This window comes from Sphaerodactylus townsendi, linkage group LG06, assembly GCF_021028975.2.
Source record: "Sphaerodactylus townsendi isolate TG3544 linkage group LG06, MPM_Stown_v2.3, whole genome shotgun sequence".
In the NCBI taxonomy this organism is placed as follows: Eukaryota; Metazoa; Chordata; class Lepidosauria; order Squamata; family Sphaerodactylidae; genus Sphaerodactylus; species Sphaerodactylus townsendi.
Window position 1 is genome coordinate 65242917 of NC_059430.1, and position 24703 is coordinate 65267619.

General features: G+C 39.9%; 1 protein-coding gene across 1 annotated transcript in view; it reads left to right on the top strand.

Moving 5' to 3' along the window:
• The window catches only part of NELL2 (neural EGFL like 2), a 137892-nt gene that overhangs the window by 56892 nt on the left and 56297 nt on the right, over window positions 1-24703 (top strand). Inside the window, exons 12-13 of the mRNA XM_048500307.1 lie at window positions 3303-3431; window positions 7617-7742. Of these exons, the coding sequence (XP_048356264.1) occupies window positions 3303-3431; window positions 7617-7742 (255 nt within the window). The remainder of the gene's footprint in view (window positions 1-3302; window positions 3432-7616; window positions 7743-24703) is intronic.

A 24703-nucleotide genomic window follows, 5' to 3' on the forward strand; every position in this document is an offset into this window, starting at 1 on the left:
CCGCCCTCGGGAGTGAAGCGCATTCAGGTCGCCCGCTAAGCGCGCTGCAGCAGCGGGCGCTTGTGGTGAACGGGCGGCACTGGGGGCGGCGTTTTTACCGCCCCCAGGCCGTCGTTTATGGGCCGTGCGGAAACGGCCTAAGTGTTTGGGTGGAACTTGCTGTGCAAATATGTGGTTGATAGTATTGTATTGTGGGTGAGGGTTTTCAGTCCAGGAAGTGATTCACATTTTCATGCCCTGCAGCAGCAGCAGCAGCAGCAGTATTGGTGAATGCAAATCCTGTGTTTGGGTGGAGTTCATTGTTCATGAACTTAGAATGCCCTTGGGGTTTGCTTTTGGTGTTTTTAGTACTGATAGCCAAGATTTGTTAATTCTCAGAGTCTCTTCTTTCCTGTTGGTTGTCTTGGTGTTTGTGAATTTCAATGGCCTTCCTGTGCAGTCTGACATAGTAACTTTCTGGATTAACCAGAATGTCAGAATTTCAGTGTTTTCAAATAAAATGTTATTGCATCTGGCAAGTAGTGAAGACAATTCTAACATGTCTGAACATGATAAAAATTCAGAAATGCAAGGAGTAGTAGAATTCTCATTGAAGGAATGTTAGTTGTAAGGTTACAAGAATAACATAGGAGTTTATATTGGTAATTTTTAAAACATTCATCCATAATGCAGAGGTTTGTTGCAGGTCAAAACTAGGGCCTTGGATGTCTAATACAAATGTTCTATCTGTGTATACCATCTTGATACTAAGTTGTGAGCACACATAAGGTTTTCTGTAAACGGATCTGAGGAACAGCAACCTATTAAATAGAAGCAACAGTCCCAGACTCATCTGAGTCTGTGTTGGTGACCCATGTCCAGGAGTACTGAAGAGAGGAGGCTGGTCCCACTAGCTAGGAGCTGGTGGTGTGCACCCTGTAGGGACGTAGACCCCTCAGCCCAGTCAGCAGCAGGTCAGCCCTTCTACTGGGCCACACTGCCCATCTCTTATTTAGCTGGGCTGCAACCCGGCCCTTTTCTTCCCTTGTCTTCACCTTCCTGTATCCATGCCAACTGTTTCCTCATTGTGGATGGCCACCTGCCTGGTCAGCCTCGGGTGCCAGATTCTTTCAGCAGTTTCTAACTTCCTGAGGGATTTCAATAGGCAGTGGGGAGAGAACAGCTGAGAACAGCTGGTCCCTGCTGTGCCTTTCCTTGGCTGCTGACAGTTAGGTGACAGTGGCAGATGGCACCAGGGAACCAGCAACAGAGAGCAAGGGTGGATCTTTATGCTGTGGCCAGCCGTTCCTCCATCTGCCATTCAGTTGGGAAGGCCCTGCAGCTTCTGGGCCCACGAGTGAACTATTTTGGTATTAATCTAGGAACACGCATAAGAATTTATGTAAATAGATTGGAGGAACAACAATCTGTTAAAAACTGCCTAAATCAGTAGTGAATTTCAGAGGAATTTCTATGTTAGACTGCATGACATTTCTTTTGCTGAGATGTAGCCTGTTTCCCTGGCTCTTAGAATTTTTACAAACTGTGCCTCCATCAGGCTCACATCAATGCACATTCAGTTAAATGTGTTTTTGATAACTAAGGGCAACTAACATGAGTATTACCCCTGAAACCATTATTCTGGGTTTCAGCAGAATTGTTGAGGACATAAAATAACTGTTCAATTAATAAGAACAAGCACAAACTTTATGTTAAGAAGCATTCTGATACTCTGCTTCACATAACATATACTGTTGCTGCTCCTGCCAGTCTTTCAGGAACAATGTTCACAGTTACCTCTTAAGAACTATATACACAATTACAAAACTTTATGACATTTGGGTGCTGTGTGGTTTCCGGGCTGTATGGCCGTGTTCTAGCAGCATTCTCTCCTGACGTTTCGCCTGCATCTGTGGCTGGCATCTTCAGAGGATCTGATGTTGGGAAAGCAAGTGGAGTATATATCTGTTGGAGTGTCAGGGTGGGTGTAGAAACCTTGTCTGTGAGTAACAAAGAAGGCAACCAGGTCAATAGTTGAGGGCATCTGAATAGAAGTATGAGTAACAAAGAAGACTATAGCATGGGCGTAACACTGGAGATAGCAAGGTCACTGGTGGGAGCATCTGAATAGAGGTATCCTGGCCTTTGTTTCTTTGTTCATACATGAACAGAACTTGGCTGCCAGTGTTGAAAAATACTAGAGTCAAGACAGTGTCTAACCAGCTCCACACAAACACAGGATGACCATAGACAAAAGAAACAAAGGCCAGGATACCTCTATTCAGATGCTCCCACCAGTGACCTTGCTATCTCCAGTGTTACGCCCATGCTATAGTCTTCATTATTACTCATACTTCTATTCAGATGCCCTCAACTATTGACCTGGTTGCCTTCTTTGTTACTCACAGACAAGGTTTCTCCACCCACCCTGACACTCCAACAGATATATACTCCACTTGCTTTCCCAACATCAGATCCTCTGAAGATGCCAGCCACAGATGCAGGCGAAACGTCAGGAGAGAATGCTGCTAGAACACGGCCATACAGCCCGGAAACCACACAGCACCCAAGTGATTCCGGCCGTGAAAGCCTTCGACAATACTTTATGACATTATTTATAGATGTTACATGAATTATGTCATAGTCTCTATCAACTGAACGTTAAATGGAACTGTTAAGTTACTTGTATTGTCGAAGGCTTTCACGGCCGGGATCACTTCCTCTGAAGATGCCAGCCACAGATGCAGGCGAAACGTCAGGAGAGAATGCTGCTAGAACACGGCCATACAGCCCGGAAACCACACAGCACCCAAATGTTAAGTTACTATTTAGTACTGAGCATTACAAAAACACTTAATAAAAGTTGGAACTATTAATTAAAAGCAGAAATGAAATTTATATATTTCTCCTAGCAACTACATGATGATAACAGTGGCCATCAAACCATTTTTCCCTCTACTATCAGGCCTTTACAAATAATGAATTGGTTCTGATCAGGACAAAAGTGCAAGTGTTTTGATGATCCCAACCCCTAATCAGTTGTAAATTGAAGGGACGGTAAACTACTTTTGTGGAAGAAATCAACTGTGCATTCACCAAGCATATTATTGATGCTGAATTCTTAACATCATAATGAAAAGGTATAAATTTGAAAGGGTTACATGACCAAAAAAATATGAATGGGTATATTGGACAGAGCAACTCCCACTCAGTAAACTGAGCTGAGGTTTACTCAGCTCAGTGAGCACCTTCCTATTGACCTAATAGGCTTCTGAATGTTAAGATTTTGGTCGTTTTTAAAAGCATCAATCTCTTATTCCTAGGCCACAACTTTTGCTCTGAAGGACACAAGTGCCTTGAGAATTCATTCTGCAGGAACCTCAATGATAGGGCTGTCTGTAGCTGCCGAGATGGTTTCCGAGCCCTTCGAGAGGACAATGCATACTGTGAAGGTACAGAAATCTTTCATTTAAAAAAAGTATCACCCATTTAAAAACTAGTGTGGATTACTGCATGAAATATTAATTCACAGCTTGTCAAATGATGTACTCATTAAAAGCAGGGAATTTAATTTAAAGCATATTAATCAACTGAAATAATTATCTTTCATATTAAGAGTTTTTATTTTTAAAAAATCTAATCTGTGTCAAACTAGTAAGTTAATACAACTGAGTTCTTGATTTAGAAGTCATATTAATTACTGAGTGTGTTTTTTATTAATCAGATCTCAGATAAGTTAAAATTCATACATTAGGCTATTTTAATATAGTTTCTGAGCTATTATTCCTTTTAATTAAGGCCTTAAGGATTTCTATCAAAAATTATAAATTTAAAAGTAAGCAATAGGATTTAAATTTCAGAACTTCGACTTTATGGATCAGTTTTAATAGCAACTGTATTAACTGAAAGAAAATGTACAAATAGCGCTAAAATTAGCAATTGCTTTTAGAAAAGAATTTTTTAGGTTTGCAATAAATACCCTACTAGTGCAATCATATTGTTAAACTGTGAACCTTGAAAGAATGAGAGAAAAATTGTGTAAAGGTTTTCTTTTACATTTTAATTTAAATAAAATTGAAATAGAGAATATTTTTAGCAGTCTGCTTAGATAGCAAGCAAATATTTCTATTCAGAAATATTTGTAATTTAAAGAAAAAGGATAGATCAAATGATAAATTTGTCCACTATTTAAAATACTGTTATCAAACTTCTTGGCATTTTTTACTTTAAAATAATATGGAAAGAATACTAGTTTGTATATTAGGCAACCTGATCCATTTACCCCAGAACCACAAATAAAGATTTGAGACAATGTTATGAGTTTAACTAGTTTAATTAAATCGGTTGATCTATGTCATTAATTTAATTATTTATTTGGAATACTGTGCAAAACCCTGGTCATTGTATCTCAGACATGATGTTGTAGCCCTGGAAATCATACAGAAAAAATAATCAAAATTGTTAAGTAATTGGAGAAATTTTACTTTGAAGACAAGCAAAGGAATGTGGGTTTCTTAGCTGACAGAAAAAGACTTCTAAGGGGCCACATGAGAAGGTTTATAAAATTATGACTTCATGGGTGCCCAATGAAAGTAATAGACAGTAGATTCAGGAGAGACAAAAGAAAAGTACCTCTTCATTCACTTACTGATTAACTTGTAGAATTAATTATCACTCAATGTTAAGTTGGCTGCTAATTTGGCTGTCACTGAAGTGGAATTGGAAAAATTCATGTAGGAAAGGTCAATAATCTATGGTGACTCTGTGGTGACAATCTGAATACTGGAGCTGGGGGTAGTAACTGGTAGATTTTTACCTTTGTACCTTGGTTGAAAGTCTCTGGGAAGTGTTTCTGTGGGCACTCTATGAAACAGAATGCTAGACATCTCTTATTAGTACCACTGATACTTTTTTGTGTATCAAAATGACTTGAAAAATACGGTTAGATAAAAACAGCCAAGAATGCACAAACATGCCTTTGGCATAATAGTGACGATAGTGCTCTGTGACATATTTATTTCCTGAAAAGTGCTCCATGACTCAAAAAATTAGGGAATATCTGAGCTAGATTATGTAGTTTGAACGCTGATGAACTGTGGTGCTAATGCCAGGCTGAGATCAGGAATCATGTGGCTATATGGAGTTATATTATTTACATCGACATACATATGTCTGGCAGAATAAACAGCATTAGTAGGTAAAAACACCATTTCACACATAGTTGGATGCTATGCAGCATTATCTTAATGAGAACATTTTTATCTGTACTGTACTTCTATCATATCTTCAAAAATTAGGTCAAGTTGTATTTACTAGTGAAATAAATACATGCGGGTAAAGATGTGTTTCTTAAAGCTGATGGATGTATATAGTTGTCCTTCCCACATTGCAACTTTCTTTTCTAGCCTCAAGCCCAGTGCAATACCCAACACAACCTAACACAATCTTTATATCCCCCCTTTCTCTCCTGTAGGAGACTCAAAGGGGCTTACGATCTCCTTGCCCTTCCCCCCTCACAACAAACACCCTGTGAGGTAGGTGGGGCTGAGAGAGCTCCGAAAAGCTGTGACTAGCCCAAGATCATCCAGCTGGCGTGTGTGGGAGTGCACAGCCTAAACAGAATTCCCCAGATAAACCTCCACAGCTCAAGTGGCAGAGTAGGGGATTCAAACCTGGTTCCTCCAGATTAGAATGCCCCTGCTCTTAACCACTAGGCCACTGCTGCTCCTTGAAGATATTTTTTTCTTTTGTACCACTAAAGCAGCACACATATTTGTTAAAATGCAAATGAAAAAAAAACTTCCAGGGAAAAGAACAGTATGGGGGGTGGTGCAATATGAGGTTATTAAAGGGATGGAAAAATGACTAAAATGTAGCAAAACTGAAAAGGATTTGTTCATTTATTTTTCATATTTTTATCCTGCCCTATCCCAGAGGGCTCAGGATGGGTTACAATAGTTAAAAAAATATGAATCAGTTAAAAATACAATAAAACATCCAAATATAACATTAAAACGTTACCTATAAAATGCCTACAAAATGCCAAACAAATTAATGAACAGTTTATAAAAAGAACAGATGGCGACTTGAATCTGACTGTCTTGTCCCCACTCCTCCTCCCTCCCCCCCATTCTGGAGGCTGAGAGGAGCTGTTGGGCTGGCTGGCTGGCTGGAGAAGGCCTGGTGGAACAACCAAGTTTTACAAGCCCTGTGGAACGAAGATAGATCCTGCAGGGTTCTAACCTCAGCTGGTAATATATTTCACTAGGCCGGAGCCAGGGCCGAAAAAGCCCTTGCTGATTTCAAAGCCAGCCAGATGTCTCTCGGATCAAAGACAAAGGTAGGCCTGTGTAGAGCTAGTTACAGTAGTTTATTCTCAAAGTGACCGTTGCATGGATTACAGTGACTAGATCAGGTTTGGACAGATACAGAGCCAGCTGCTGTGCCTGTCTCAGATGAAAAAAGGCAGCCTGGGGTGTTCTAGTGACCTGAGCCTCCAGTGAAAGGTTGGAATCCAAGGTCATGCCCAGACTCTTTAGCGATGCAGGCAGATATAACTCCACACCATTTAGCATTGGCAGCTGAAAATCTGTAGGTCTCTCCTCCTGACCCAGCCAAGAACCTCTGACTTCACTGGATTCAGCTTTAGCCTGCTCATTCTCAACCCACCTGCTATGGCTTCTAGACAGTGCTGAAGAGCTTCAGGGGCAGAGGCTGGCCGACCTTCCATTGTGAGAATGAGGTCGGTGTCATCTGCATATTGATGACACCCAAGTCCAAAGCTCCATACCAGCTGGCCAAGGGGTCACATATAGACGTTGAATAGCATCGGAGAGAGAATGCCCCACTGCTGCACTCCACATTCAATTTTATGCCGCATGGAGACCCCACTCCTCAATGCTACCCACGACCCCAGTCACCAAGAAAAGAGGCCTGCCAAAGACATTTTCCAAAGTCATAAAGGATAATACAGACAACAAAAGAAGTAGGAAAATTAAGCAGAGATTCCTAGAGTACAGGGAAAAGTCATGAAAAAGGCACACAATGCCTTGTATAAATATCAAGAAAAATGAATGTTTGTATTTGAAGAACAATGCTAGTATGTATAGAAGCAGCCATTCATTCAGTTCAATTTCAACACAATAATATAAAAGGCCCCCTCAAAATTTATTGTCAATCCATATTCCAAGTAATTAACATTTGGCCTCATACATTAATCAAATGAAGCTTTGATTGATTAGTCCACTAATCAATCAAAAGTAATTGCTATATACTAAAAGTAATTGCTATATACTAAATTTTATCATGGTGCCACTCATTAATGTATTACAATGCAAATATAAGCAGAGTTACACCATCTAAACCCACTGATTTGAGATTGCTTTGTTACTGATTGTAGGTAGATAGATATGATTTCTCTTTCTTATCTCCATGGATGAAATACATCCAAGGAATAGATGAGGAAAGCGGCTTCTTTTTACTTACATGGTACATGGTGATTTGGCCTGCAGAAACTTGGTCAAACAAGGCAGAATATATGCTCTTGAATGCAGAGCACTTTCTAATCTGTACCAATAACAGGAGACTAAGGAAACCCAGCAGTGTTTGTTCAATTGGCTTCACTGCTCTGTCCACAGATATTGATGAGTGCGCTGAAGGAAGGCATTATTGTCGAGAGAATACCATGTGTGTAAACACGCCAGGATCATTCATGTGCATCTGCAAAACAGGTTACATCAGGATTGATGACTACTCATGTACAGGTAAGATTACAACAGCAGTTTGCCAGTGAAAAGAACTGTCTGTAATTTCACTGTTTTCAAAATACTTCTTTATTAGTTCATACAATATGCAATGAAGGAAGCAAGAAAGATGAACAGTTAAAAGTACTGTATGTAGCTTCTTGGGGGATACACTGCAATTGATATATGTATCATATCATTTATGAAGAATAAGAGTCAAAACTAAACTTGCTGTAGTAGTACATGTGTTTTTATCTTAAAGTTTTTATTATTAAAACTTAAAAACCTACAAACAAGAAGAAGAAGAAAAAGACAGTTATCAAAAGAGCTCCGTACTGAGTTTTAACACAATATGGTAATAAATGCTTTTGATTTTGTACCTGAAGTGGATAATTAGAATACAAAACATGACTTGTGGGGATACCCTGTTGTATAACTGGTTTATAGCATATACATTCAGACTATATTCAGCTTTTTCCTTGAAGCGTAGTATGGAAGTGTTTCAGACACATTCTTGTTCAGTATTATCATAAACATACTAATGCTCTGTTCTTCATAAATCTGTGTTGTGTTTATAAAGAGTAATACTGGTGGAAGTTAGCATGATAAAATATTTTTTCATAGAAACACAATACAGAATTATTGTAGGATTCTCTATGGAGGTTGAGCAAGTCCACAGTCCTTGAAACTCCAGAGAACATAATTATTCAGTGCAGATACTATCCTTTCTTAAAGAGAGAGAGAAATTTGGACATTTGTACTGAGATGGAGAAATTTGGACATTTGTTCTGGCTAGCAAAGCAAATAATGTAGTGATGGTAGCAGTAAAGTACCTTTTTTAAAGGACTTCATAGTGGCTGTAAATATGGGGACTGACAGGATAAGGCTTTTTGGATGAACTTGGGTAAGTCCTTCAAAGCTTTTTCCAGAGATAAGCTCTTTTTAAAAAAACATTCTTTCCTCAGTCTTTGCTTTCTGTAGACGTGTTAGCATTCATACTCAAGTAGCAGTTTCCATCTCCAGTTTTTGACATTAACCACCATATACGATTTTTTCTACTTCATGGGGAAGACTGATTCTGAAATTCATGGCAAGTTGATGAGAAGACATGAGGCATATGTACTTTTCCATAATGTTTGTTCCAAGGCAACCTCACGTGATGGTTGGGATTCACAGTAACAATAGGGAAATCACTGGAAAATTCTATGCTTTCTGAGTCTTAGCTTGTGATCAGAAAGCATACATACATCTGCTACCAAATGCAGGAGGGTACAAAGAGGATTGTAAAGCAGCAAGGTATTCATTTGCACAGTAGCTGTGTAATTTGGCATTGGTATTGTACTGCTGTGCCTCCAGCAGTCAGAAGTCAATAAGAATGTAGAATTGTATTGCCAGATCTGGTCAAGTTCCACCAGGTGTGCCAAAATAGTTAATGAAGATTCATATCCGGGCACAAAGGTGGAGGTTATTTATTTATAATCAGTATCAAGTAGTCAGAGGCACACTGCTTCTGAGCATTTCATTATTGTAACTAATGCATTGATAAATCTCCATGACTTTGTCTTATTCTTTTGAATAAGTATGCAAAACTGGGTCGCTTACCATATTTTGTGAATTCTATGTTATATTGTCTTTTAAAAGTTTTATTTTAAATACACTAAATTTATTGCAAATCAATTCCACATTGGTATCTCACTGTGCTTTTATGATAGGAGAGAAATATTAATGATATAGCAAATTAAATCACAATAAATATAGGAAGCAGTGCGTGTGTGCATACTATAGTGTGGTGTTAGATGTGTATTAGGATTGTGCATCTGGATAAAGCTGAACCGAAAATAAAACAGAAAAAACAGTTTCACTTTTTTGGGGGGTTGTTTCCACTGAAAAAATGGCAGTAATTCAAGGTAAGCAAAAAGCAGATTCCCCCAAAATGTAGACTTTCTCCAGCATTTTTCAGGCTGCTTCAGCCACACTGCCTTTAAAAAAAATTGAAGGAACCAAAAAAAGCTAGGAAAACTGCCCATACTGATAATGGGGTGTTGCTTTTTTCAGCTTTTTTGAAATCCAAACTCAAAAAAATAATGGAAAAAATTGTTCACGCCTCTTATATACATAGTTTCTTCATACATGAATGATATAGTAGTGAGTTCATAGTGTAACATTCTGTCTGATTTAGAAAAAACATTAGTAATTTCATACCACAGAATGTGCTATGGATATTATTACAATGATAGGAAATGTGGATTACTGTGTGCAACTTAAGTATAAAAACTCAATCTCTGCTGGGCTTACAAATAGAAATACTGAGAGACTCTGTTAACAGAGTTCTTCTATTCTTTTATAATGTTTTTCAGTCTTTCCAGGACTGTAAAAATGTTGAGTGAAAATGTCAGGCATGATAGCTTTAGTAGGTCACTTAAATAAAGTCTATTATCTTTGGACTGCCGTATCTACTTGAAATTGTTAGGCCAAATGAAAGAAGAGCACCTTAAACTCATTATGGTACTGTGTGGTCTGGAATATTGTTTTATATAAATGTGTTATAGGAGGGTACTCTGAAGATAATGATGTATACTTCAGAAGGCCAGAGTCATCAAATGAGCAGCTCTGTTAACAGAACCACTCTCCCTAGCTGGAGCTCTTTGGCTTGGAGCCTGAGTTTGCATTTTGTACATTTAGGTCTACAAGTGCATTCTTCTCTTGACTCAAACGTCATGCCTCTGAAAATATTTGGAAGTGAAGGTTCCTGTGGTTTTCTGGTCACTGCTTCCAAGTATTTTATCTATCAGTTCACATCCTATACCTTCCTCCAAGGAACTTACGGCTGCATATGTGATTTTCTTCCTCTTCCTTTTCTGTCTCAATTTTATTATTGCAACAATCTTGTAAAAGAGTGATTGAGCCCAACATCACCCAGTGGTAGAGTGGAAATGTTAACCTAGGTTTCTTCCAGTCTTAGTCCAGAGCTCTAATCCCTGCACCACATTGGTTCTGTTATAAAGGGTTCACACTCCAAAAGGTTGCATGTACTTGCTTTTCAGGCTTGACAGCAGACACATATATTTTCTGTTTGGAAATCTGTTCTCAAAATACAAAAGGTAAACTGAGATTTGACCTTAAATTAGGTATAGATATGGAGAGAACTCTATGCTAAGGAGCAGAGGCATAGCTCCAAGGGGGCGGGGGCCCCCCGTGATGCACCGAGTGCACCCCCTCTGAGGCGTGGTGGGGCATAGCATGGCGTGGCAGGACAGGGCGGAGGACACACCAGTGCACCGAATGCTTGTCCCCCTTGCTACGCCTCTGCTGAGGAGTCTTGTATAGAGAAGGTCTGAGCAACCTGTCCTCCTCAGAATTCCTTACTTGGTGCCTGTCTAGCTCAACACAGCTACATGTATATTCACATGGGAGTGTATTGGACCCCTGAGGAGGTATGGTGATTATATCCTGTCTATACAGTCTGTATCTTTATATTGTAAGCCACCTTGAGTTCCACAAATAAACAAACAAATAAATACTTTGTTAACTGGGTTTATAACATAGCTGAATCTTAGACGTTTCCTGTAAATTGCCTAGAAGCAATTACAAGGCAATTTGAATACATGATTTAAAGTGAAAATAACACAAGTCTTGAAATGTTTATTTGCTAGAAGTCATTAAAAGTTCCTAAACTTAAATGTGAACACAGCTCTGAACCTTAAATTATTTTTTTCCATATAAGTTATAGTTAACAACAATCTGTTGTGGCTGTGGCAAGATTACATTATAAAAGAAGTTTAAAAGTACTTATGTTGCTATTTGCTTAATGAGAATTGAGAGCGTTTACAAATACTAAAGAACCTTTGTTTACAATGTTTACTGGAGAGGAACGATAATTCCATTCCAGAGTATTCAAGTGTTTTTGACCTTATGTCTTGCAGAGTGCATTGAAGTGACATTTGCAAAAATGTTACTTACAAAGGTTTTTACCTCCAGCATCAGATTATTAAAGCAAGTGATAGCATGAAAGAAACATAGTTGTTCAAACTGAGAACATGACACAGGCACAACCAGATCCTGTGTTTGCTGTTGCGATGCAAGGCTACAAAAAAGCAGAGGAGACCTCCCATACAAACAAGTGCATTAAATCTTCTGTAATTGGATGTGGAAAACAGGAAGTATGGTTTTGTTTGATACTTCCATTTTTAAATGAAATTCAAAGCTTCATTTTTTAAAAAAATCAATGCTTTATAAGTTCCTTGTACTTCTCCACTTCAAATCCAGCTGTGAGCAGCTGGTTATTCAGCTATCCAATTATAGTAGGACTTGTTTCTTTCTTAGTCTTGCTAACGCATCTGCTCTCTTTTGCCCCTTTACCCCATTAATCAGCCTGTTCTGAAGCCCAAATGTTCTGTTGTTCATTCCCATAGCCAGTTGTAATGTAAGCTTATGTCTATGAATCCAGCACTTTCCAAATAAACCAACTTATCAATCTAACCACAATAGCGAAAGTCTGAGAGCCATAGAAACCAGTGCTCTCTCCCTAAGTTAAAGAGAGATAGACCAACAGTTCTATATGAACAAGAACCATGATAGTTTTAATAAATGCTAAGATACAATTATAAGACATGAATGAAACTTGTTTTCATAAATAAATGTTGAATTAATTCAAAACTGATGTTCTTGATACTGTCACTGTTGTTCAGGAGGAGGCAAGATTTCTCATTTTTAAGATTTCCTGAGGCTTTCCTTTTTATATTGATGGTGCCTTTTAGAACCACAAATGGTTCACTGCTGAACATATTATTGATGCCAGTGATGTGCTTGGATGAGAAACTTCAATACACAGTTAGCACTGTTACAGCCAATTTGTTTTGCAAGAGAGGTTCTTGGTGAAGCTGTTGGTGCATGATGAAGTCCTTAGTTCTGCATTTGAGGAACTGGTTGTAAAATCTGTTTTAATTTGTTGAATGTGATTTTTTTTTGCTTGCGGTTATTACAGTATGCCTTTGAATTGTAGCAAATATAAGATGAAATGTAATACCTTGATACTAAAAATCCAGATAATTTAAAACAATGCAACATTTAATTGATCCATTCTTAAGTTAGACATCTGCTAATGACTATTGTAAATGTCAGCAAAGGTCAATAGTTGCCTGGTAATGTAGCTGAATTTCTGGCAATACTTCATATGCTAAAATGCCAGCTACTTCACATCCCAATTCAAAATCGTTTCATTGGTTACATCTTCATTTCATGTTAATAATAGAGAACTGGAAGACATATTCAAGTTACTATGATCACTTTCCTTACTTGATGAAGCACATATTTTCTATTTGATGCTATAAATGAACTACTGTATATGTGTATACACTTAAGGAACATAAAATCTCATTGAGTAACATACATTTAAGGGACAGAGTGCCCACAAATACCCTAGAGCATTTAGCTTAAAAAAATTAAGTCCCATCCAGGGACTTCAGTGATTGTAGGAAATAGGCAAACAGATAATAAATTTAAAAAATTATTACGTAATTCTGTACACCTTGTTTGGAATCTTACAATAAAGCTAAATTACCATTAAAACAATATATTGTAATGAGTAAAATTACTTAATTATCAATTAAACAATAAAACCAGTACCTGCAAAAAAGTAGGTTTATACATAGTGAAATATAATACAAAATCTAAGACTGTAGATAAAAAAACAGCACGGACTGTAGATTAGTAGTTAATAGCACATAAATTATAGATACTGCAGTGATATAAAACATTTTCTACTCTGAGAGATTTCTCTCAGTGCTGTTATGGGCAAATAACAAAGTTTTCACCTGATGCTGAAGCAATCACAAATTAATCACATGGTGCATTTCTGTGGAGAGAGCAAGTCACAATCACTAGAAAAAAAGGGTTCCTGGTATATATTCCACTGACTTCAGAATTTGAAGGGCATACAGAGCAGGAGTTGACATGCAAGTTGATGCAAAGAAGTAGTGGTAGTAGTCGTCGTCGTCATCCTTCGTCGTTCCCATGCCATTCAAAGTTTCATTTGTAATAACCGTTCTTTAAGCAGCCAGTGTAGTCCTTTGGCCCAGCTGGTCTGAAGTTTTGGGTTGGGCTGTCACCAGTACGCTGATGAAACCCAGCTGTAGCTGTTGATGAGCAGCTGAGCAAGTACCACCCCAGATGATTAACCACTTGTCTGGAGGCCATGATGGAATGAACAAAGCAGAACTACCTGAAGTTAATTTCAACAAAGATGGATGTTCTGTGACTGTCCTGGGGGAGGGCATATAGGAATGGGGTGCCAGTTCCCAGATCTTGACAGTGTGCAATTGACAATTAAGACATCTGTCAAGAGCCTGGATGTGATCCTAGATGCCTCCCTTTCTGTGGAGGCCCAGGTCATAAATGTTCCAAGGCTGGCATTTTTCAACTTTGCCAGTTTAGTCAACTTGTGCCTTGTCTCACTCTTACCTCGCTACAGTAATACGTGCAATGATAATCTCCAGACTAGTTTATTATAACTTGCTGTATGAATAGAGCCTTTGAACTTGATCCAGAAGCTCCAATCGGTTCAAATGCAGCTGAAGAGGTCCTTGCAGGTACACTGTGGAAGATACATATTCAACCTGTTCTCTATCAGCTGCATTGGCTCCATGTGGAGAACCAGATCAGGTTTAAGGTTTTAGTTTTCATATTTAAAGCCCTTCATAGTCTGGGATCAGTGTACCTGTGAGACCACCTCTTCCAATATGTCTCCTAGAGAGCATTACACTCTGCTAGTAACAATTTGCTGATGATCCTTGGCACAAAAAGTGTCAGGCTGTCCTCAGCTAGAGCCAGTGCTTTTTTGATCTGACCCTAGCCTGGTGGAATAGTCTTTCAAAAGACACCAATTCTGCAGAGCCTATAAGATGTAGCTGCTTCAGCAGGCCTACAGCTGATGACAGCAATGGTCATGTTCCATGTTGGCGGGTCTCCCTTTCCCCCTCTCCCTTGCTTGGTTGAGTTGCAAATGTATGTTTAGGCTACAGTCTTAGGGAATATCCTGAGACTGTTCCACTCTTGTTTGGCTAAAGCACCACTGATTTGATATATATTTTAAAGTATACATTGCTGATGTTATTGTATATTGCAAATTTTATTGTTTTTATATTGTTGTAAGCCACTCTAAAGCCCACTGTGGCAGGGGAGAGTGGGGTAGAAAAAAATCAAATCAAATGAATTAATCAGATACAGGCAATGGCAAGCTACCTCTGAAAGTCTCTTGCCTTGAAACCCCCACCAGGGATCGCTGTAAGTCAGATGTGACTTGACAGCAAAAAAAGTGCTCCTGTTTGTGGCAGTGGTTGGAAAGTACAGTTGTAGTCCACCAACATTCAGCTACAAAAGAGTAGAGGTGGGCAGTCTCACCCAGTACAGTTTCCTTATCACATGTAGCTCTGATAATTGTGACTTTCTTTTTATAAGGGTCCCAGGATTTCTACCAGCAGCTTTTTGAGGTTGCAGAGTACTTCATTTGATCTTGCTGTGATACATTGGCTTTATCATCGAATGAGCTTAATAGCAAGAGTACTTCTGGTAGAAGGAGAAAGTAGAGATGGAGCTTGTTCTGTTAGTGCAGGGGTCTGCAACCCACGGCTCCAGAGCCGCATTCGGCTCTTTCAGCCTTATACTGTGGCTCCGCATGGCCTGGAGGTCAGAGGGTAGCATGGGCGTGTCCCTTCAGGAAAGGTGAGTGGAGGGGCCAAACTGGAGGTGGCTCCATGCGGAGCCGCCTCTCCAGCTCGGTAGATCTTTGGGGCCGTGGAAAACGGGTCCAAATGGCTCTTTGAGTGGTAAAGGTTGCTAATCCCTGTGCTAGTGGAAAGCTGGCAGAAACCAACTCTGTCCCTTGTTAGGTAGGCAAAACCACAATAGGATCTTGTTCTTAAAATACTGTACACTTCATAGAAATACTAGAAGAAATTTATAATGTTTAGAGTGTGCTTCGGTTGCATCTGAATATTCAGGACATGAGGGGATATACATTTCACACTTCTGTGATGTAATATTCCTTTAAATCTTATTCTTACTTGATTTTTGTTTCATATTTTTGACTGCCAATTCGGTAAAAAGAAAAGCTCATTCTTAGTGCTTGTGTTCTTGGACCAATTACTCCCACATTAATGGGGACACATATATAACAACTGTCAAAACACTTCTTTAAAAAAAGTTTGGTACTTCTCACTTTTGAATATAGACGAATGAGTTCAAAACAAACAACGTGGAGGGAAAAAAGTCCTGTACCTTTAATGAAAACATATTGAGTTGAAATGGGCAGCTGAAGCTAATTGTAGCAGGGAAGTAAACAACATCACCTGGTAAATAATATTTCATTGAGTCTCTATTAAAGGAAAAGAAATTTGGCAACCCCAGCATACTGTTACGTGATGAATACAAAAGTAATCACCATACATATAAAATAGTAACTTTTAACATAAGTGCACATTTAACATAAGTACCTTAGAGTATAACTATGGTTGCTACCAAAGTCTACTCCAACATGGCTGTTGTGCCCTCTAGGACAGTGGTGGCGAACCTATGGCACGGGTGCCAGAGGTGGCACTCAGAGCCCTCTCTGTGGGCACGCGCAGAGTTGCCCCCCCACATCTAGGCTGGCCTGGGCCGCTGGGCTCGATTATTAGCATTAAATCTAAGACCTAGTTTTGGGGAAGCAGTGTAGGTAACCCTGTGAAGCACAGTTAAACCCCACTGATTTTCATGCGAAGAACTAAAGCGTGATCCTTTACCTCGGAGTAATCTTGGTTGTTGGCAATGGGGCTTGCTTCTCAGTAAACCCTGCTAGGGTCCTGATTCACCCATTGGAAGAGTTGCACGGTTGCTTCAAAGCAAAGCCACCGACTACCACCAAGCTTGCTCCTGAGTAACGCATGCCTCGGAGCCAACCATTTTTCTAAACTAAAACCTCAGTATTCAGGTTAAATTGCTGTGTTGACACTTGGCGATAAATAAGCGGGTTTTGAGTTGCAATTTGGGCACTCAGTCTTGAAAAGGTTCACCATCACTGCTCTAGGATGACCCTGGATGACACTTAGGTGTGTGAAGTGGTATCAAGACTTTTGTGATGTGAGAGGACATTGAGAACCTCTGCTGCACTGGACACTTGAAACATGGAAGGTGATGACCTAATGTACCCTGAGTACACTGAGATTTTGGCTTAGTCATAGAGTCTCTGCTTTGCATACAGGTCTAAGTTTCAGTCATTCATTTAAAGGATAAACTAGTAACTGATGTGAAACACCTAAGTCCTTGGAAAGCTACTATCAGTCAAAGTAGACAATACTGATCTTGATAAATCAAGGGTCTAATTCTCCAGCTGAGAGAAAGCAGCTAGTCCAAGGTCACATATTCTGATATGTAGCCGAGGACAGCATTTGAACTTATGACACCCTATTCCTGTTCTACTACTCTAACCACTATTCCACATGGGCTTTTATAACATTCAATTCTGAAATTCTTTATAGTAGTTAGCTGTGGCCATGCCATCCTGACTAGGATAGGCCAGGCTAGTTTGATCTCATCAGATGTTGGAAGTCCCAGGATCAGGCCTGGTCATTATTTGGAGACCACCAAAGAATACAAAGGTTGTTATGTGGGTTCAGGCAATGGCAAACCACATTTGAATATCGCTTGCCTTGAAAACCCTGCGAGGTCACCATAAGTTGATTGTGACTTCATGCGAAAAAATGGCTTATCTCAAAGGAGGATGGATGTGGCTGTGTTTTAACCCCAGTATTCTCCTATTTATCCATTTAAAAAATTTGCACTGATTTTGTTTATACCGCATTTCAATATGTGAGCTGTGATTTCATATTTAGTCAGATCATAATGGACTTTTTTCTTATAAATGAACACTTCAACCGGATGCTTTGATCCTTTCCCTTCCCTTGTGAATCTGTTTCTGTTGTATTCATAACCCCAATGACATTTCAATTGAAAATAAAGTATAACTAATTAGATTATAAACTAAATGATAGGAAGTGATTTGCTAAAAGGACAGTTAAAAGCTGAATTTACACTGCTTTCATCAATATTTGTGATTAATCAGTACCTGTGTAAGAATATAACATGCACATTGTGGTGAGGATTGTACTGACAAGATAAGAAGCTTAGACTCTTGTTAAGAGATCACTGGAGAAAATATATTGTCAGTAACGGTAATTATTGCAGGTAATTGAGTCACTCTGTTACAGACCACTGAACAAGGGACCTGCCAGCTACAGCATGTGCTTATCTCTGATTTTGAGGATTGAAAAAAGTCACCTGTGTCTTACATTATAAGCATTTAAAAATGGTATAGATAGGAAGGTTTTCAGTTAAATTGGTTCGATTTCTTGGAATTGGGAATTGGAAATTGGAAAATGATTTTTCTCCTGCTCTTTATGTATTTCCTTGTGTTTGATAAATTGGCATGCAAGGGAGGGGAGGGAGGGAGGGGTGACATGTAAGGGAGGGGAGGGAGGGGGCCCGGCATCTGGACATGGCCCACCCACCCTAGCAGAGGGAGGGTAAGGGAAGGGACAGGTGGCCTGCAAGGGAAGGGGAGGGAGGGGTGGCATGGAAGGGAGGAGAGAGAGGGGAAACAAATAATTATTTGTTAAAAAATAATTAGTTTGGCCTTGAATTTTATGGTCTGCAATTTGTTTCCCCATTTAACAGTCTGCATAGCATCTACTACAACCCATGGTTATTCTGTTGTAGCTTCCACTCTAAGGAATGGTTCCCTGAAGGGGTGAAGGGAGGCACTTCCTTCAGGAGTCTTCGGAGACGCTGCAAGTTCATTGCATTTGCTAGGGTTTTCCATTGTATTTGCTAGGGTTTTTAATGGAGTGTCAGCTGTAGGCATTTTCTTGAGAAGAGGAATTTATTGTACTTTGTGAGCCACAAGGAAAAAACCGTGTATACGATATATATTTTAATAAATAATTTTGTTGAATTTTCATCATAAATAATAATGATTAAAATCCTGCCATTGAGAATACTTCTGCTGATAAAAAATTGACTTCAGTCAACATCCAGCCATTGTGCACAGGGTTTGGAAGTGTAGCTACAAACTGGCTACTCTACTAGCCCAGCCCATGTGAGAGGAGGCCTTCCCAAGATAAATGAAATATCTGTGTCCTAAACAAGAGGTCTTAGACATGTAATATCATATGCGGTAGGTGAAACTTGGAACAGGAAAGGCATCAATAGACTGGTTTATATGAATCACTCAAGGACCAGTTCAGCAGTATAAAGATGCCTCTTCTGAAAGGACTTCTGCTTGTTCCTCTGGCCAGATCCTCTGTGCAGAGGAAGAAGGAGCAGTGTGCATACTGAAAACCCAGTTTTTGTATACTTACGCAGGTTGAAAGAGTTCCTAGTTCTTTTTGTGTCTTTTCAGGCACAATCTGCGTGACATAGATTTGGAACCATGGTATACACAGCAGGTAAGGGCTATATCAAGGCAATCATGTATGGTTGTTGCTGTGTATGCTTATGCAGTTTGACCGTGCAAGGAACATCCATTCTGTGTTCTCCACATTCATTTTGCCAGAATGGGACTGTGACTTTCCTTTGTAATCCCTGGGGTATTTACATAAAAAGTGCAGCATTCAAATACAGCATGAAATTAATGGACAATTATCAACATTTTAAAAAATTTCTAACTTGGCTTTTTTACTATCTTGAGCAAGGATTTGAAAACCAATTTCATATCTTTACAGTGCAACTGAAAGGGGAGTCTGAAAATGCTGTGGAGGGAGCATGACCCTGACATAAATACCACTTCTACCAGTGTGAGGGGCATTTACAGGGGTGCATATACCAGCACTGGGGAGTGGTGTGGAAACACAACACATTAAAGCAGTGCACTTCTGGTGTATCAGCTTGCACTAGCACCAGAGGAGGTATTCTTAGGTGTGGGGCTGATGTTAGCTGGTTCCCTGAGCCCTACTGGGCTGGTAACAGTGGTGAGATTGAAATAATTTTACAGCCAGTTCTGGTAGTGGGATTCAAATAATTTAACAACTGGTTGTTTACAAGCACCATTTTAACAGCCAGTTCTACCGAAGTGGTGCAAACCTGCTGAATCCCACCACTGGCTGGTAATGCCCACTTTTTCCAATGCCAAGTTATGTCAACAAAAACCATGGCCCAGCCCATAGAGTTACAATATTGGATTGTTAAAAAGGTCCAACATTATTTCAGCCCCACCTCTATGGCCATAGTCAGCTATGGAAGCCAACCAAATGGCTGGTCAATGGGGCGGACGCTAGCCCAGTCCCCTTGCCACAGCCAAATAGTGTGGCTTCTCCCCTTCCTAAACACCTTTCTGGACATTTTCAGCTCCCAGCAGGTAAGGCACACAGCCTGGGATGCTGTCTGACAACCACCAGATGTGTGGATTTAGGATGAATGCCAGGCACCCTTGAGCACGCACTCTTTGCACCATCAGTCTGACACTTTGCACACTGGGTTCATTTCTAGCACAAAAGGCTGGAACTTTGCACTCTTGAGGCTGATCCAGTATACAACATCCCCCCCCCCCCCCGGAAGGGCAAAGTCTATACTTCCTGTGTGACTGAACCTCTCTCAGAATATATATTTTGTAGGTTGTATGGCCAAGCAGCCAGAAACAGTTACCAGAAAGCCCACAAACAGGTGAGATGCCATCATGGGTGAGCTCCCTTTTCTGCTGTCACCTGGCTTTTCCTGGTAGTTGGCCACAAGGGGGCACAGCAAGATGGGTGAATGGTTGCCCCCATTGTATCATTGAGGCCAAAGGGGGTCCAGGAGGGGGGGTGGGGGTAAACCGAGGAGGCCACGTTGCATGGGGGAAAGGCAAAAGCAAAGAACACATGACTGCCACAATCAAGCCACCCTGAGTTGGGGGAGACCCTGGCCACTTTGGCACAACTCTTTTCCTTGTATGTGCCATCTCATTACAGGGGAGGGTGTCCCCTGATGGAGCCGCAGGAAAGGAGAACAAAATCATGACTGGGCACATGGAATGAGACAACTGCAGGATGGTTAGGAGCTGGAGCATGCCGGAGCTCATGGGATCAGTTCCACTGACTCAGCACCCAAGGCAGTCCACAGGAAGCATGGTCATGCAATGCATGGATTTAGCAGGCAACCCATGGGCTGCAGCTGACACCCTGTGTTTCATGGTCCCCCTCTGGGCTACCAGTAGCGTGAACAAGATGATTGTCCCAACCTCCTGGCAGATGGACAAAATGGGGAGGTGGCAAGTGACATGGCTCTATATTGGGTAGAAGAGAAGAGAATGAGAGCACAGCCATAGCAAGATAGTAAGAGCTTCATTCTACAATTTAATCCTGCAATTAATCTGACTGTATAATCTGGCTACATGCTGAGGAAGGTTTTTCCCAAAAATGCCACTTATTGCAGGTAGTGTTCTGTGATACGTATCCATCTTATTCTTGTTGATTTCACTGGGAGGACACTGCAGGCCCCAGGAAAGTGGGAGACCGTATTGGAAGGACCCTCACAAGTTTACTTGGGAAGAAATTACAGAGCATGCATGTTTTTGGAATACCACTTTGACTTTTGGCTTATTTATATCTCTGTGCTGCAGTGAAAATTATACTGAAACATTGAGGACAGCTTGTTTGGAGTCCTCTAGCTGATTGTGTGTTAATATCTCTTCCTGTTAAAGAGTCATGATATGAATTTAGGATGAAATTGATTGTTTGAAACATTGTTCATACAGGACATACAAGATGTATAGTTTTTGAATTATTTGTACTTTAGCACTTTCATGCTTTATTAAAAATAGTTGTTTTATTATAATAATTGGAAACTAGGGTACAGTGGTCTTGTTCTTTTTCCATGTCGGGCAGGGCCTGTGGGCATGCCTACAACAGTTCTATGGCTGAGAGGTGCCACTGCCCCACACAAAGACTGTACCTTAGTACTGGGGGCCACAAGACAGGGCTACCACTAAGGGCTGGCCCTTGCCAACTGGGATTTCCCCCCTTCTAGTGGCCCCTCTTGACATTAGCATATTCTGATGGAACGCCAAAAAGGGCTAAGATTGCCAGAAAGACAGATTGCCAGAAAGATGGCAGGTATTGCCATGATGGCATGTGATGGCCCATGCTCACATCCATATCCATATGGCTGCCCTACCTGGGGGAGTCACCAATGAGTTTTGTCTGGGCAGCCTGTGTGGGAAGGGCACTGGGCCTAGGACTCAAGAGCATGCCGGGGCCACCCATGTCCATGTCAGGGCTCAGTATCATTCGAGCTTGGATGACTCACTATGAGAAGACGGGACCCAGAACCTGTACACTTTAGGGAATTGCCATCTGATTAGATGTGCAGTTTCTAGGACAATTCCTGGTGAGTGGTGTCTTTGCAGCATTTGTGATTGGTGTCAGGCTGGCACCCATTGACCAATCCAGATAAAATTATGATCCATAATATTCTCACAGGAAGCTGGAGTTCAAAACTCAGAAAGTGCTGCTGCCTCTTCCCCTTGTTGGGGAACCCCTTTGCATGTGAATGCCAGAATTATCTGAATTGCCCTGACATGGGCACACCTAAAGTTAATTACCTAGAAGGTCAAGAAAATATTTAGGGCCACTAAATGTTCAGCTACTGAACATCAAATCCTCATACGTATTTATTACACATCAAAATCATTTGCACATATAAAAAACCCACAATAGCGTAGCTCATTCATACAAAATAACACTTTACAATATTCAGAAGGGTTCAATACTTTTTTGACCCTAACAAACAGATGTATTTGGGCCAAATGTCTTTCTTCAATGGTCAAAATTAATACATTAATATAATGTCAAACTTCCAAACTACAAAGACTAGAATTTGTGAACACAAAAGTTGCATTAGGCTGGGCAGAAAAACAGCTCCATTGTGAACCATTTCTCAGCCTTCAGCCATGCAGATACTAACCTGCATTTCTGGATTGTGGAGAAGATCCCAACTGCCAGTACAAATCTGCTTCAAAGATTGAAGACAGAGAAGTTTTTTGGATCCACACTCTTGGCACATTGGTCCCATTTGGCATGAACAAGGAGATACACTTTTTCTGTCCTGTTTAATATGAAAATTTTCCATATTCCTTTTCTTTCCTTCTTTCATGAACTGTCTTTAGCCAGGGCAAACCAGGTGTTAGCTTCTTTCCCCCCCTCTCCCCTGTAAAAATGTTCTATTTGGGTTCCTGCCAGAATGCATCAGCTTAATGAGCTCTTCCCTCTTTTTTTCATATATAGTGCGTATAAGACATGTTGCACTGTGAGCTTTACCTAATCCATTTGCTCCAGACTAGGATTTCCTATGACAGAGGCATTATAAGGTTTTGCCCTAGCAGGCAATTAATTTGGGAATAAATTTGAATTTTTGGTAGATATACATGCTGTATGTAAGATAAATTTTGGCCCAGATGGAAATAATTAGTAATTTGTTTTCTCTTCAAGAACTGGGCATGATTGGCATGTTGTATTACACTTTTTAAGATGAAATAACTTTGTGTAGAAGACCTGGGTTCCAATCTAAACAACTCTTCAGTCACTTTCTTTGTTAGATGTATGTATGGATCATTCTTTACGAATATTTAATATGTTGTATCTAATTGACTAATTATTAATTTTTAAACTTTTTAATTTTTTTATAGACAATTGGTATCAGAATTTTTTTTACAAAAGCTTTAGAACTGCTATTTGTAGTCTGGAAGCTTGACACTACATTAATGTATTAATTTTGATCACTGAGGAAAGCCATTTGGCTGACATGTGTCTTTTTGTTAAGGTCAAAAAATGTGGATCCTTCTGTGTATTGTGTTATTTTGTATGCACGAAGTAGGCTATTGTGCAGATGATTTTAATATGGAATTCAGAAACCAAGTGACTATCCTCAAGATAACAGCTGTTATCCATTACTGTTGTCTATGGCCCACATACTTGACTCCTAGACAGGTGAATGGGAAGTTGCAAATAGTGACCAGAATATATGAACAAGTAGAAAGCCAAATTACTTGTATAGTGTTATATGAATTTTCCTTTTAGGAATGCTAAAGCTGAGGTAAGAACTGATTTAGGATGACCGCTTTAGCTGACATAATTAAAATGATTTGAACATGTAACTCATTGATCAGTAATATCAAAGGACTAAATGTTGAAGGAGCAGTAGACTAAAGTGTTGGCTGGACTGTGTATTCTATTATGTTAGATCAGACATGAATTATGAAGGCGTCATTGTCATTAGTATTGAAAGATGAAGACATGAAATGTCAGTTGACTTTAAGTATTTCTGACAATATGTATCCAAACAAGATAGGCTTTATGAAAACGTCAAAGCTTATTGTTTTGACAGATTAGCTGAGACTTTTTAATTGAAATTTAAATACTTTGTGGATAAATACAGCTCATGCCAGAGACTAAATATGTACTGTATTTGTCCACAGAGTATTTAATTTTCAATTTAAGAAACTCAGATAATCTGAGAGAGAAATAAGAAGAGGTGGCGTTCTTTTCTAACCTCAGCCCCAGTCATGTGAACCTCTCTTTGTTATTAGATATGTTTATTTAGTGGTCATGTATGCCTGTTGCAAGAAATTTGATGGGTCTTATTTTAGAAAAGAACAAGACCTTTTGTTATTTCTCTCTCAGAACACTGCTTGAGCATTAAGAAACTTAACCATGAAACTTAACCTCTGATAATAATATTGTCTTTCATCAAAAGGGCAGTAAAGTACACAGGAAAAGTAACTGTGACAGACCTCCCCACCCCCACCTTCCAATATCACTCAGACTGGAAAACCACTCGTTGACCTGTCCTGTCAGATTTTCCCCACCTTTTTCATCTCAGGGACTGAGCTGCTTCTAATATGGTAGAGTAAGGTAATGAAATCACTTTCCCTCAGCTGTGTTACTGTCCCAGAAGGTGAAGGATAGCCTGTTGACTTG